At 49.6% G+C, this 13174-nt stretch overlaps 1 protein-coding gene across 1 annotated transcript; it reads right to left on the reverse strand.

The window, feature by feature from the left end:
* Positions 1–4739: 4739 nt before the first annotated feature.
* LOC118080107 (uncharacterized) lies at positions 4740–12955 on the reverse strand. The gene is made up of 3 exons (XM_088662727.1): positions 12666–12955; positions 10143–10309; positions 4740–6136 (listed from the first exon to the last, which is right to left on the reverse strand). Exons 1-3 carry the CDS (start codon positions 12814–12816, stop codon positions 4838–4840), a joined length of 1617 nt encoding a protein of 538 aa, XP_088518853.1. The 5' UTR covers positions 12817–12955; the 3' UTR covers positions 4740–4837.
* Positions 12956–13174: the final 219 nt, after the last annotated feature.

Below are 13174 nucleotides of genomic sequence, written 5' to 3' on the forward strand. Positions count from 1 at the left end.
GTGCAACCTGATAAATTTTTAGCACTTCCAGTTCTCAGCCCTGCAGATTTTAGTCAAGCGAGGCGTGGCATTAAGGATGCTATTGGCCTTTGGCTGTTGTTTACTAAAAAAATAAGCCAGCATGTGGACAGCAAATCCAGACTGGAGCTTTGGCTGGGGCAAAGCAACACAGAGCACTTTTCCAGTTTGGATAGCCATCTTTACATTTAGTAAACAAAAGTCAAGCACACAAGGAAATAACCACATGCTTATTTGGCCCTTAGCATATTTCATTGGTTAGGCAAAAGTAGAAGCACACACCCATAGCCGACAAAGGCCCGTATAGTTAAAGCTATGGTTTTCCCAGTAGTGATGTATGGAAGTGAGAGCTGGACCATAAAGAAGGCTGATCGCCGAAGAATTGATGCTTTTGAATTCTGGTGCTGGAGGAGACTCTTGAGAGTCCTATGGACTGCAAGAAGATCAAACCTATCCATTCTGAAGGAAATCAGCCCTGAGTGCTCACTGGAAGGACAGATCCTGAAGCTGAGGCTCCAATACTTTGGCCACCTCATGAGAAGAGAAGACTCCCTGGAAAAGACCCTGGTGTTGGGAAAGATGGAGGGCACAAGGAGAAGGGGACAACAGAGGATGAGATGGTTGGACAGTGTTCTCAAAGCCACCAACATGAGTCTGACCAAACTGCAGGAGGCAGTGGAAGACAGGAGTGCCTAGCGTGCTCTGGTCCATGGGGTCACGAAGAGTTGGACATGACTAAACGACTAAACAACAACATCATCATATTTCATTGGTTAGGCAAAAGTAGCAGCACACACCCATAGCATAAAAAAATGAGTAAAACAGGATTAGAGCCTCATTTCCCATTGCTGCATTTTGAATAACCACGTACTCTCTTCCCTGTTATTTTATTACTGTGCTTTTAACCCAGGATCTGTGGCCCTTCAGACGTCATTGGACTCGACCTCCCATCAGCCAGCCCCAGCCAACATGGCCAATTTATCAGAGGTGATGGTGGGAGCTGTAGTCCAGCAAAATCTAGAGATCCAGAATTATCACCAGACCTTTCAAAATCTGCAAGTCAAGAAAACCAAGAAGCAGCTCAGATTTTCACTGCATGTGGTGCAATTATGCATTGAATTGCATCCCCGCAGCTATCAAATTGTGGCTACCAGGAAGCTTTTAGTCATAGAAGCCCTACTAGAAAGAGGAACTCTTACACACAAGATTCATCCTTTCCTCTTTTTTTATATTTTTTGTTGAAGAGGCTGTTTCACAGCACTGAATTGAAATAAAAACCTTTAAAATCAAGCCTGTTTGGCATGTTACAATCATTGCATTTATTTCCACCATGCTTCACATTGGTATAATCATTAGAGTTGCAGTTGTTAGCTGTGTGTCTTAAGTCCTTTTAAAATAGGGATTTCCTTGGAACGCCCCCTGTGGGAAAGGAAATTAGTTGAAGGAAACGCTGTCGAAAAGTAGACAGGAAATGAAGGGACGTGACAGGAGGCTGGAAGCAGATCAGGCCATCGAAAGGAAAGGAACGGGGAGAAATTCCTCAGGTGTGAAATCAGAACAGCTCCGATTTCTTTTATCTCTGAAGAACTTGTTAAGGGAAGGTGCAGATCCAGTGCTTCCCAAACTTAGATCTTCAGCTGTTTTCGGACTACAACTCCCATCATCCCTGGCTAGCAAGACCAGTGGTCAAGGATGATGGGAATTGTAGTTCAAAAACAGTGGAAGGCCCGAGTTTGGGAAACACTGGGTTAGACCTTCCTCTATAGAAGCATATAATGATCATTAAGCTTACTGTTAATGACACAAAGGCCTCCAATATAAAGTCTCTAGTCTGGAAACCTTTTCCCTCCAGTCTCTGTGTATGTGTTAAAAAAAAGAAGTATTCTATTAAGCTGCAGCACAGAAAGTGAGGATCATCTGGCAGTGGCAGGGATTCCTTCCAAGCCTTACCCGGTGAACTTCTCCATGCAAAGTAGGCAAAATTATTCCTCTGAACTGCGGTCTCTCCCTGTATGGCTTCTCCCAGGGCGTTTTTATTACTGCTAGTTTACCGTATTTATCCACTCAAGAGATGCCTTTCACTTCTTTACAATGAAATTTCTAACCCACCTTCCCTCCCAGAGGAGTATGAGCCACTCACACACCAATTTCTTTTGTTAAACGTTTCCAGGATTGCTTACTATTATGGGCTGTATACTTAAGAGCCCGTGCTGGCATTCAGCTGTATCAGAATTTTGTGGGATTCTGGGTGATGTGGAAAAACTGGACAGAGACACCAAATAGATACCGTGTTTCCCCCTTTTTAAGGCGTAGTCATAAAATAAGCCATAGCAGCATTTCTAAGCATTTGAGAAATATAAACCGTACCCCGAAAATAAGCCATAGTGATAGGCGCTGTGTGGAAGAGAGCACTGAGCTCCCCGAGTCAGCAGCAGCAACGCCGGCCGCAGCAGTGTTTGCTGAGTCCTTTCTTGCTTTTGGGACTTGGTTACTGTGCTGGCTTGGGATGGTGTGTGTGCAATTGCTGTTGCTGCTTCGTGTTTTTCAGCTGGATTCTCTGGGTTCTAAGCACTTTCCCCCGTTTGTTTGCGAAGCAGCACTCGGCTGCAGCCCCTGCCTCTCCCGGCGGCTGCATCGATCCCCAGGAGGCTGCATTTGATCGCTATCTCCTTTTCTATTTCTTTTGTCTTTGAGCACCCGGCCCCGCCCCCTCTCCCCTTCGTGGAATGAAGAACGGAGTTTTAGCAGCATTTCCTCATTATAAAAAAAAGGTCAGGAACTTTTACTTTAACCTCAAAAATGGGATATTTCCTCTCTCTAAAAACAACTCTGACCTGAACACCAATAAAACGGGGGTAGATCACTTCCAGTTTATAAATCCGCAAGTAGATCGCAGTCTCCTGGAAGTTGGGCTCTATACTTTGGCTGATTGCAAGCCTTTGCATCTTTAAAAAACAAAAACCATGCGCTTCTCAGTCTTAATTTTCCTTTAATTCATCCCCCTATACCCTCCTCCAACCATTGCCTCCTTCCATTTATCCATTCCTTACCCCCCTCCCTCTCTCCCCACTTCCCTCACTCCTGTGCGATCTCATTGCTTTTTCTGTTGTGTTGTCTATTTTATATTTAATATTATTACCCTTTATGATGTTATTTTTTCCCTTGCGATAATTATTTATTTTTTATCTTTAACTAACTTTCCTTTCCATATTTTTCCATATATAACTCAACACTTTCCCATTCCTTCTTAACTCTTTGGATAGAGTGCCCCCCCCATTATTATTGTTAATTTTACAATTCCTGGATTTTTTATGGAACCGAACAGCTTGGGTGCTTCAGAATGTGCCTTCTGTTGCTACAGGGCTATGGGGCTTCACTATTTGACCCCCCCCCCAGGTTGGGATTTTTAAAGTAGTTCTGTGGGTCCCAGGGCGCAGAATCACCCCCGATCCTTTCCTTTGTCTAAACAGACCTCTTCCCCCCCTGACTTTGGAAGGCTGTGCTTCAAGGGTGATACCAGGGGTTTTTTAAGACCTGCGCCTCTTAAGGATTGTTACGGTCCATAACTTCCATTGCTTTCTACAGGGTTGGGGGTTTAAAGCACTGCCACCCCCACCCCACCCTGCAGGTGCTCGGAACTGGCAGCGCCAACAACGCGCCCAGCAGCGCGCAGAAGAGAGCACTGAGCGTCCTGAGCCAGTGGGTCCCAGTTGTACCAGCACTTTTTTTAAAAAAAGACACCCCCTGAAAATAAGCCACTGTGTGTTTTTTTGAGGGGAAAAAGTTATAAGACGGTGTCTTAAAAAAGGGGAAACACGGTAGTATAAATGCTGTAACTTCAATTGTCCAACGATGCCATATTTGGGGGGGGGGACAATTCAAAAGAGAGAAGTGGGATTCTCATAGTTCTGGCAATGGGCAGTGGCTTAGATGGGGTTGTTTTTGTTTTTAGAAAGTCAAATCCATGGAGCATCCATGGAGCTTGGTTCTCAAACGCCAAAAACCTGGAAGTAACTGTTCCGGTTTTGAAATGTTTTTCAGAAGCAGAATGCCCAATGTGGCTGTCGGTTATTGTTCCCGGGGCACCTGCACCAATCAGAAGCTGCACCTTGGTTTTCGAACATTTCGGAAGTCAAACAGACTTCTGGAATGGATTAAGTTTGGCGCTTCTGTTTTTGCTATTTAGAGTTTTTGTTTTCAAGGCTTTTTAGGTTTATTTGTTTGTGTGACTGCAGAAATGGATAAAAGCCCCCCATCGAAACAATGACTACCATAAATGCAGGTAAGAAAAAAAAATAATTCTCATTTTTATTATCTACAATACTGTCTTGTTTATTTTATAGTACAGTATATTGATTATTGCTTTCATTTTATGGATCAATGGTCTCGTTAGATAGTAAAATTCATGTTAAATTGTTGTTTTAGGGGTAGTTTTTAAAAGTCTGGAACGGATTAATCTGTTTTGCATTACTTTCTGTGGGAAAGCACGCTTTGGTTTTGGAACGGACTTCCAGAACGGATTAAGTTTGAGAACCAAAGTACCACTGTAGTGGATTAGATATCCATTCAGGGCTCTTTCCATGCCCATGAGTCTCAGGGAGGAGCTGCTACTACAAGCCCAGCGTAAAATGCCTCTCTCTGCCCCCAACTCACACATAAAGACACTTGACCACCCCACTCTTTCTGCACTCTGGGTTTCAAGATCGCTGAGAGGCGAAAAAAACTGTTAGATGAAACAAACTTTATTAAGAGAGACTCTGTCTTGGCCCCAACACAAGAGGAGCAGCCATCTTCGGCAACAGCAGCAACAGGAGGCTTTTCACTCCCAGGAAATATCCAACTCCAAACCCTCACTCCTGACTCTCCTGAGAAAGTCGTCATAGTCTGCCCTGGAGATGCATGAGCAACCCGGCAAACGGAGGGAGCTCAGCTGGTTTTCCGAGGATAACAGCAGGTGGATGGTGCTTCCGGACACCTTGGCTTGTATCAAGGAGAGCTTCTGGAGGTGTGTCAGGGCTCTGCCCGGCGGCTCCAGCACCTGCTCAAACATCCTGTCCAGGGAGAAAGGCAGGCAGTACAGGAACAAGCTTTCTAGTTGTGGCGAATGTCTGAGCAGGGACACAAGGCATGCTGTAAACACAGCTTTGTCCTGGGGAGGAAGGGTGTCGTCTGCGTCAAAGTACATCAGGGAAAAGTACTGGAGGTGGGGGAACTGATGAGGCGTGGGGCTGAAATTTCCTTCCAAGGGTTCAACTGTTTCCTCCTCGTCAGAGGCACAATCTTCTGGAGGAAGGAGGGCAACCCAGAATGACGTGAGGTTTGGGCAGTGGCCCAGCAAGGTCCAGAAGGAAGAGGCATCATCGCAGAAAAAGGTATCCAATGAAAGGCAGTGGAGCTGCGCCCCAAGGGCGGCTGCCATTGGCAGAAGATTCCCGACATCCCACGAGCTGCCGTCGTTGCATTGGAGACTCAGGCAGGAGATGTGGCGCCAGGATGCAAAGTCCTGGCCAAACCCAGGGTTGCCCCCAAGACTCAGAGTCACGTCTGCCAAGTGCGGGCACACGGCGAAAGCAATGGGCAAGCAGCTCGATGCCACCTTGTCCAATTCCGTGAGGGTCAGCGTGAGCCCGCGGCCGCTATGGGCGGACATCCTGCGTCTCGCCAGCTGCTCCAGGGAGGGGAACTTGGGGGCAACCGGGGCGCTGTCAAACTCCCGCCTGTAGATCGCGCACACGGCGTCCAGAATGAAAGCGTGGTCCAAGACCGTCAGGCTGCGCAAGGCCAACAGCAGAAAGACCAAGGGCCGAATCATGCAATCGAGGAGAGGTTTACCCATCAGATATCTGGCTCTGAGCACCTGCAGGGCCTGGGAGCGGAGGGAGCCCGTGGCAGGGTCGTAGGCCAAGTGGAGGAGGCACACTGAAGACAGCCTCCTGCAATCACCGACATTCAGCTCGAGAAGCTGCTTGCAGTGGGAGCCCACGGCTGCAAGCACCCGGGCATTGCACCGGGTTTCCGACAGGTTGAGTCTGGAGAGGCTCGGCAAAGCTTTCACCAGGTTGACGAGGGTGGCTGCAGGGATCCGGCAGCAGCCTTCGATATTCAGGCTAGACAGGTTCTACCGTGTCAGGGAAAGAGAAAGTGAAAGATTTGTATTTGGTCACATACAACAGTGTTTGCCGACCTCCAGATTCGCCGGACTACAAATCCCCATCAGCCTCAGCCAGCACAGAAGGCGTATGGAGCAGCACCAAGTCGGCAGAAGTCGTCATAAATAAATGGCAGGCCGTGTGTTAACGGGTTGGGTTCGCTCATCACATCTGTCTGAACAGGTAAAGGAGGTTCCATGGAACCTCTGTGTGTGTGTGTGTCCCTTAATGTATGCCCTACAGGCACGCCTACCCAAATATGGCACCCTTTGCCTGTTGTCATCATAGCTGCCAAGTCTCCCGTATCCCCCCGGGAAACCCCCGTTTTTGAAGCAGTTTCCCGCTGGCAGCCCGGATTTTTTTAAAAACCCGTAAATCCCCCGGATTACTTACCGGCCGGGGGAGGCTCCTTCTGCACATGTCTGGAGTCTCTGGACATGCACAGAAGCGATTTCTGGCGCTGCAGCTATTTTTGAACTGGGCAGAGCATGCGTAGAAGCGACTTCCGGTGCCGCTCTGCCCAGTTCTAAAATGGCCACAGTGCGACCTCTGGCGCTGCCGTCATTTGGGAACTGGGCAGAGCACGCACAGAAGTGACTTCTGGTGCTGCTCTGCCCAGTTCCAAAATGGCCACAGTGCGACTTCCACAAAGCATCATACTAAGAGCACAGTGGCCCATAGTACCAATGCAGCAAGTAAGTAACGCATACAAGAAACCTCCCTTCTCACCAAGGAACCGGCCTCTTAAGCACTCGCCAATTTATTGTGGAATTAGCTTTTGCGACCTGGAAAACAAGAGGCGTCGACTTGAGCACAACTCTCTATGCATCTACACTAGCCCACAAAACGTGCCGCAATCAGTTCTGTCCGGTGGTGAGGACCTGAGGGCCACATTCCTCCCTGGGCAATCTTCCCAGGGTCGTATGTCAGTGGTGGTTGCGGCAACAGGCAAAACTGCAAAGCACAATGCATGCGAATGTTGTGTTTGTGTGGTAGGCTAGATCCTCTGCATGCTCTCTGCAAGACTGGAATGTTTTGCTGCTGAAGGCAAAAACAAAACAAAAAAAACCCACAGCTGCTATCGCTGTACAGTCATAACTTGGGTTGCGAATGTGATCCGTGCGGGAGGCACGTTCGCAACCCGCAGCGCTCGCAGCCTGAAGCACCGCGTCTGCGCACACGCATGGCGCAATTCAGCACTCCTGCGCATGCGCGTGACATCATTTGGTTTTTCTGCACATGCGCGAGCACCAAAACCCGTTCCGGTACTTCCAGGTTTGGCATGGTCCGCAACCCGAAAACGTGCAACCCGCAGGGTTCGTAACCCAAGGTATGACTGTACTTTTGTCACCAGAACACCATGCGGCTGCCATGCCCCAGCCTTCCTCCATGAGCACAATCTGCCGTGCTCCCTACTGCTACCACAGAGGGCAAGGGCTTAGCAGGGAGGGCAGCGGGGGGGGGCACAGCCATGTGAGATGCTGAACCACACTATTTTCCCTCTGCACTTTCTACACGCAGGTACACACTTTTCCAGACCGTGTCCGAGCACTCCTTGCCACCGCCACCACACTCCCGGTGAAAACCCACAGTTCAATGCTTTCTGAAATCAACGGAGAACCCAAATTGCCATTTCTTCCGATTCAACGTTACAAAGCGGGGTTTTCCTGGGGAAAGCGATTGGGGGGTGTGGAAAGTGCTTGGACAAGCAAGGCTGTTCCCAGAAAGCATGGAGCAAAATTGTGTGCAAGCAATCATTTTATTAAATGGAGGTTTTCCCTATACTGATCTCCAGTCTCTCTCTCTCTCTCTCCCTCTCTCCTGTGGATCGTGCACCCAGACTGTTCTGAGATAATCAGATGTCCCAACATCAATAGCAATAATAATATATATAATAATAATATATTATTTATACCCCGCCCATCTGGCTGTGCTTCCCCGGCCACTCTGAGCGGCTCCCAACAGAATATTAAAAACATTAAAAACTTCCCTAAACAGTTCTAGTTACAGGCAGGTAGCCATGTTGGTTGGCCTGACGTAGTCGAAACAAAATAAAAAAATTCCTTCCAGCGGCACCTTAGAGACCAACTAAGTTTATCATAGGTATGAGTTTGTCATAGGTATGAGTTTGTCATAGGTATGTTAATGACTGCAGATGGTCCTGGGAGACTGAAGTGTCCTGAAGACACTTCAGTCTCCCAGGACATTCTATACAAGATCTCAAAGTAGCTGTCTTATTACAAAAGAATTTCAGAAATAGACTGGAAAGAGAAGTTGCTGAACTGCAACTCATTACCAAACTTGGAACCATGGAGAGACCTGGTTTGAACAGAGACGTTGGATTCTTATCTCATTATACATGATAAAGCTATCTTTAGCCACCTCACCCCTTGCTTTTTCCTGTAAAGACCATCTGCAGTCGTTAACAGCCATCAACAGCTATCAGTCAGTCAATCACCCATTTCCACCACCCTTCTGAGTAATCCCCCTCCCCACCACCTCACTATATATAAGCATCTGTTTCAGTGTATCTGAAGAGGTGTGCATGCACACGAAAGCTCATACCTATGACAAACTTAGTTGGTCTCTAAGGTGCTGCTGGAAGGAATTTTTTTGTTTTGTTTCCCTAAACAGGACTGCCTTCAGATGTCTTGTAAAAGTCAGGTAGTTGTTTATTTCCTTGACATTTGATGGGAGGGCATTCCACAGGCAGTTGTGGAGGAACATGCTGCAGCCCCCGCAGCGGAGAACAGGCAGTGGTGTGGCTGACGCACGGCACAGGGGGATGGCGCATCGCCCGTGGGGGGTGGCGCATGGTGCGGGGGTGTGATGTGCGGCGCCCATCCCGGGAGGGCACGGTGCGTGTCTCAGGGGGGCAACCACGATGGAACCCTTTCCCCAAATGCCAAACCCTGTGCAGCCTGCTCCCCCACCCCCCTTCATATGCCAGTGTCCACAGGGCAGGTGCCACCACCGAGAAGGCCCTCTGCCTAGTTCCCTGCAACTTGGCTTCTCACAACGAGGAACCGCCAGAAGGTCCTCTGAGCGGGACCTCAGTGTCTGGGCAGAACGATGGGGGTGGGGACGCTCCTTCAGGTATACTGGGCCGAGGCCGTTTAGGGCTTTTGAGGTCAGCACCAACACTTTGAATTGTGCTCGGAAACGTACTGGGAGCCAATGTAGGTCTTTCAAGACCGGTGTTATGTGGTCTTGACGGCCGCTGCCAGTCACCAGTCTAGCTGCTGCATTCTGGGTTAGTTGTTGTTTCCGGGTCACCTTCAAAGGTAGTCCCCCATAGAGCGCATTGCAGTAGTCCAAGTGAGAGATAACTAGAGCATGCACCACTCTGGTGAGACAGTCTGCAGGCAGGTAGGGTCTCAGCCTGCGTACCAGATGGAGCTGGTAGACAGCTGCCCTGGACACAGAATTAACCTGTGCCTCCATGGACAGCTGTGAGTCCAAAATAACTCCCAGGCTGTGCACCTGGTCTTTCAGGGGCACAGTTGCCCCATTCAGGACCAGAGTCTCTCCCTCACCTGCCCGCCCCCTGCCGATCCCCTAAAACAGTACTTCTGTCTTGTCAGGATTCAACTTAAATCAGGCGAACAATGGAAATGGGACACCCCCAAATTTCCGTCACTGCAGGGACCAGTAAGGGACTCTGCATATAGTTTCCGCAAACCATTGTTTCTTCGAGCGCCATTCCTCCACATTAATAGCCCTATGCTTGTTATAAACGAAGGCGTATCAAGTGAGCTAAGCCGCCAGAAGCAAAGCACAAGGGAGGAATGGGCAGGCAGGTGCGAGCAAGACTCCCGCAGAGCAGATCCACAGGTGAATCAAGCACACAACTCAAGGTAAAAATCAAGCAAGAGCCCCACACGGACAGCAAGAGGGGAGTCCCCATTTTAGTGGAAGGAGCTCCCCCCCCCCCAAGAGAACTGAGTCGGAGCACAAGCCACGCACACCCCTTACCTTGCAACGCACTGCGATGATGTTGGCAACGGACCTGATGACCAGCTTTGGGCACTTTCTCAAGCTCAGCACCGTCAGCGGCGGCACCAGGAGGAAGCGCAGGATTGGGCGGTTCAAGCAATTGCCTTCCTCCACTAACTTGAACAGCTTCTGGGCAAGGGAGTCCGCTGGGTGGGGAGGAAATACCCAGATATAAACACAAATCTTTGCACAACAATTAGGCACATGCTTTCCTCACGTGGTTGGGAGCTAGAAGCAAACCAGAAGGTGCAGAGGGCGACAGCAGGACATTACAGGGAATGTTCCCCTGGTTACAGGGAACCAGGCAGAGGGCTTTCCCAGTTGTAGCGCCCACCCTGTGGAAGGCCCTCCCATCAGATGTCAAGGAAATAAACAACTACTGTACAGTGGTGCCTCGCTAGACGAATGCCCTGTAAGACGAATATTCCGCTACACGAATAGGTTTTGCGATCGGAGGTTGCCTCGCAAGACATTGAGTTTTTTTATGGCCACCGCTTCGTCTTGCGAAGTGTGGCCATAAAAACCTCCGATTGCAAAACCTAAAGGGGCATTCGTCTAGCAAAGGGGAACGAGCTGCAGCACAGAAAGAAGGCAAAGGAAGATCAGCTGAGAAGTGCTGACAGCTGTCACCGCCTCTCAGCTGATCTTCCTTTGCAGTCTTCCGCTGCAGTTCGTTCCCCTTTGTGTTCCGCTGGTCTCTGCTGGTGAGGGGAGGACCCCTTCTTGCCGCTATCACCACCAGACCCCAGCCAAAGGCAGTTAGCAGCGGGGGGGGGGTTTCGCCGCTTGCGTTCCCCCAAGGGGGAGGCAAACAACGGAAAAAACCCACTGCAGACGGCATGGGGTGCAGTTTCGGAGGCTTCCCAAGCTGCACCCCACACCGGAGAAGGCAGGCGGGAGGCGGCGGAGCCGCTTCTCGCAGCGCAAAACCGGCGTGCAGTGCAGTTTCGGAGGCTTCCCAAGCTGCACCCCACACCGAAGGCAGGCAGGAGGCGGCGCCACCGCTTCTCACTGTGTAAAGCCAGCATGGGGTACAGTTTCAGAGGCTTCCGAAGCTGCGCTCCATGTCAGGGGAGTCAGGCAAGGCGGTGGCTGGGAGAAGAGAGCTACTCCCCCCGCCGCCTCGCACACAGCCGGCATCGGACGGGGCTTCGGAGACCTTCTCCAAAGCCCCGTTGCATGCCGCCGCCAGTCCCCCAGAGCCTATAGGAACGCATTGATTAAGTTTCAATGCATTCCTATGGGAAACTGGGACTCGTTAGACGAAAAATTCGCTGCACGAATTGACCCGGGGAACGAATTAATTTCGTCTAGCGAGGCACCACTGTATCCAGTTTTTAGAAGACATCTGAAGGCAGCCCTGTTTAGGGAAGCCTTTAATGACTAATGTTTTAATGCAGGCACGTCCAACAGGTAGATTGTGATCTACCAGTAGATCACTGGACGTCTGTGGTAGATCACTGGTAGATCACTGGCTCCCTTCAAAGAAGCTCAACAACTTTGGCTCCCCTAAAAATGCTCAACATTTTAGCCCTTCACCCCCCAAAACAGGGCTTTCTTCCCACCTCAGAAAAGCTCAACAACTCTGACCTGAACCCCTAAAAAATGGGCCTTCCTCCTTCCTAAAAAATCTCAACAACTTTGACCTGAACCCCTAAAAAACAGGGCTTTCCTCCTCCCTAAACAACTTTGACCTGAACACCCCAAAAGGGGGTAGATCACTGCCAGTTTTTAACTCTGTGAGTAGATCGCAGTCTCTTCGGAGTTGGCCACCCCTTGTAATTTATTTTTAATCTTTTGTTGGAAGCCACCCAGAGTGGCTGGGGAAACCCAGCCAGATGGACAGGGTATAAATAAGGCATCCCCAAACTGCGGCCCTCCAGATGTTTTGGTCTACAAGTCCCATGATCCCTAACAAACAGGACCAGTGGTCAGGGATGATGGGAACTGTAGTCCAAAACATCTGGAGGGCCGAAGTTTGGGGTGCCTGGTATAAATTATTATTATTAGTCAGCCAGTCACTGGCATGCTCCCGGGCAAAGACTTTGCCGGATTTTGCTTCGCTTTTAAAATCTGGGTAGCCAAGTGATCTACCGGAACAGAAAACTGCATAGGAAAAGGTGCTGCTAAGAGCAGGACTGGGGAACTTTGCTCTGGACCACAACTCCCATCATCCCTGACTACAGGCCATGCCGGCTGGGGCTCATGGGAATTGGAGTCCAACAGCAGCTAGGCAGCCACCAACTCCCCAGCTCTGCCTTAAGAGATAGAGCCTTCCTACCCAGGCAGCTTTTCTAGCCAGGTGAGAGTAGAACCAGTTTACAGGACCACCTGCATGGGATGCTACAAGGCTCAGAGATGCAAACTGCCAGGAGGCCACAGGGCCAAGGCATCTCCCCAAGGATTCACCATATTGTCTTTTTCAAATGCAATCTGTGGCTTGGCCATGGGGTCTTTGTGGCCGATCTCTCCTCTGCCTCCCACTTGCCGTGCCCCTCTTACGCAGCCAGATGTAGGGCCCTGCAACAGAGCCAACATGGTGCCCATCCAGGTCGTTTTCCGCACAAGCTTTGGCCCAGATGCGGTGGATATTTTTAGCCACAGTCTCCAGGCACAGCCATTCCAGCGAGCAGACCGTTCTCCTCTTGGGCATGGAGCTGCTGGAGATGGAAGCATGAGAGAAAGGTGAGGGGGAAAGTCAGGCCTTTGCAAGGCAGGTTTTCAAGTCAAAAATGTAAACACCACGACTGATCTGTTAAGATCCGACCAAGTACTCCTTGCTTTCAGGTATGCACAAGATACGTATTTCCTGGCACCGCACAAATCCCAGGTAGGCTCCCCTGGTACCGATGTCCCTTCAGAGGCAGGTGAATTGGTGTACAGTATCTAATTTTAACCAAATGATTTTCAATTAAAATAAAACCAGACGTTGTTTCCGTTCAGTTTCTGAAAGTTTCCCTGTTAGAAGGTACAAATTTATAAAATGATTTCTAACTCAACTTTGCATTTCA

This window comes from Zootoca vivipara, chromosome 2 (assembly GCF_965207765.1).
Source record: "Zootoca vivipara chromosome 2, rZooViv2.hap1.1, whole genome shotgun sequence".
In the NCBI taxonomy this organism is placed as follows: Eukaryota; Metazoa; Chordata; class Lepidosauria; order Squamata; family Lacertidae; genus Zootoca; species Zootoca vivipara.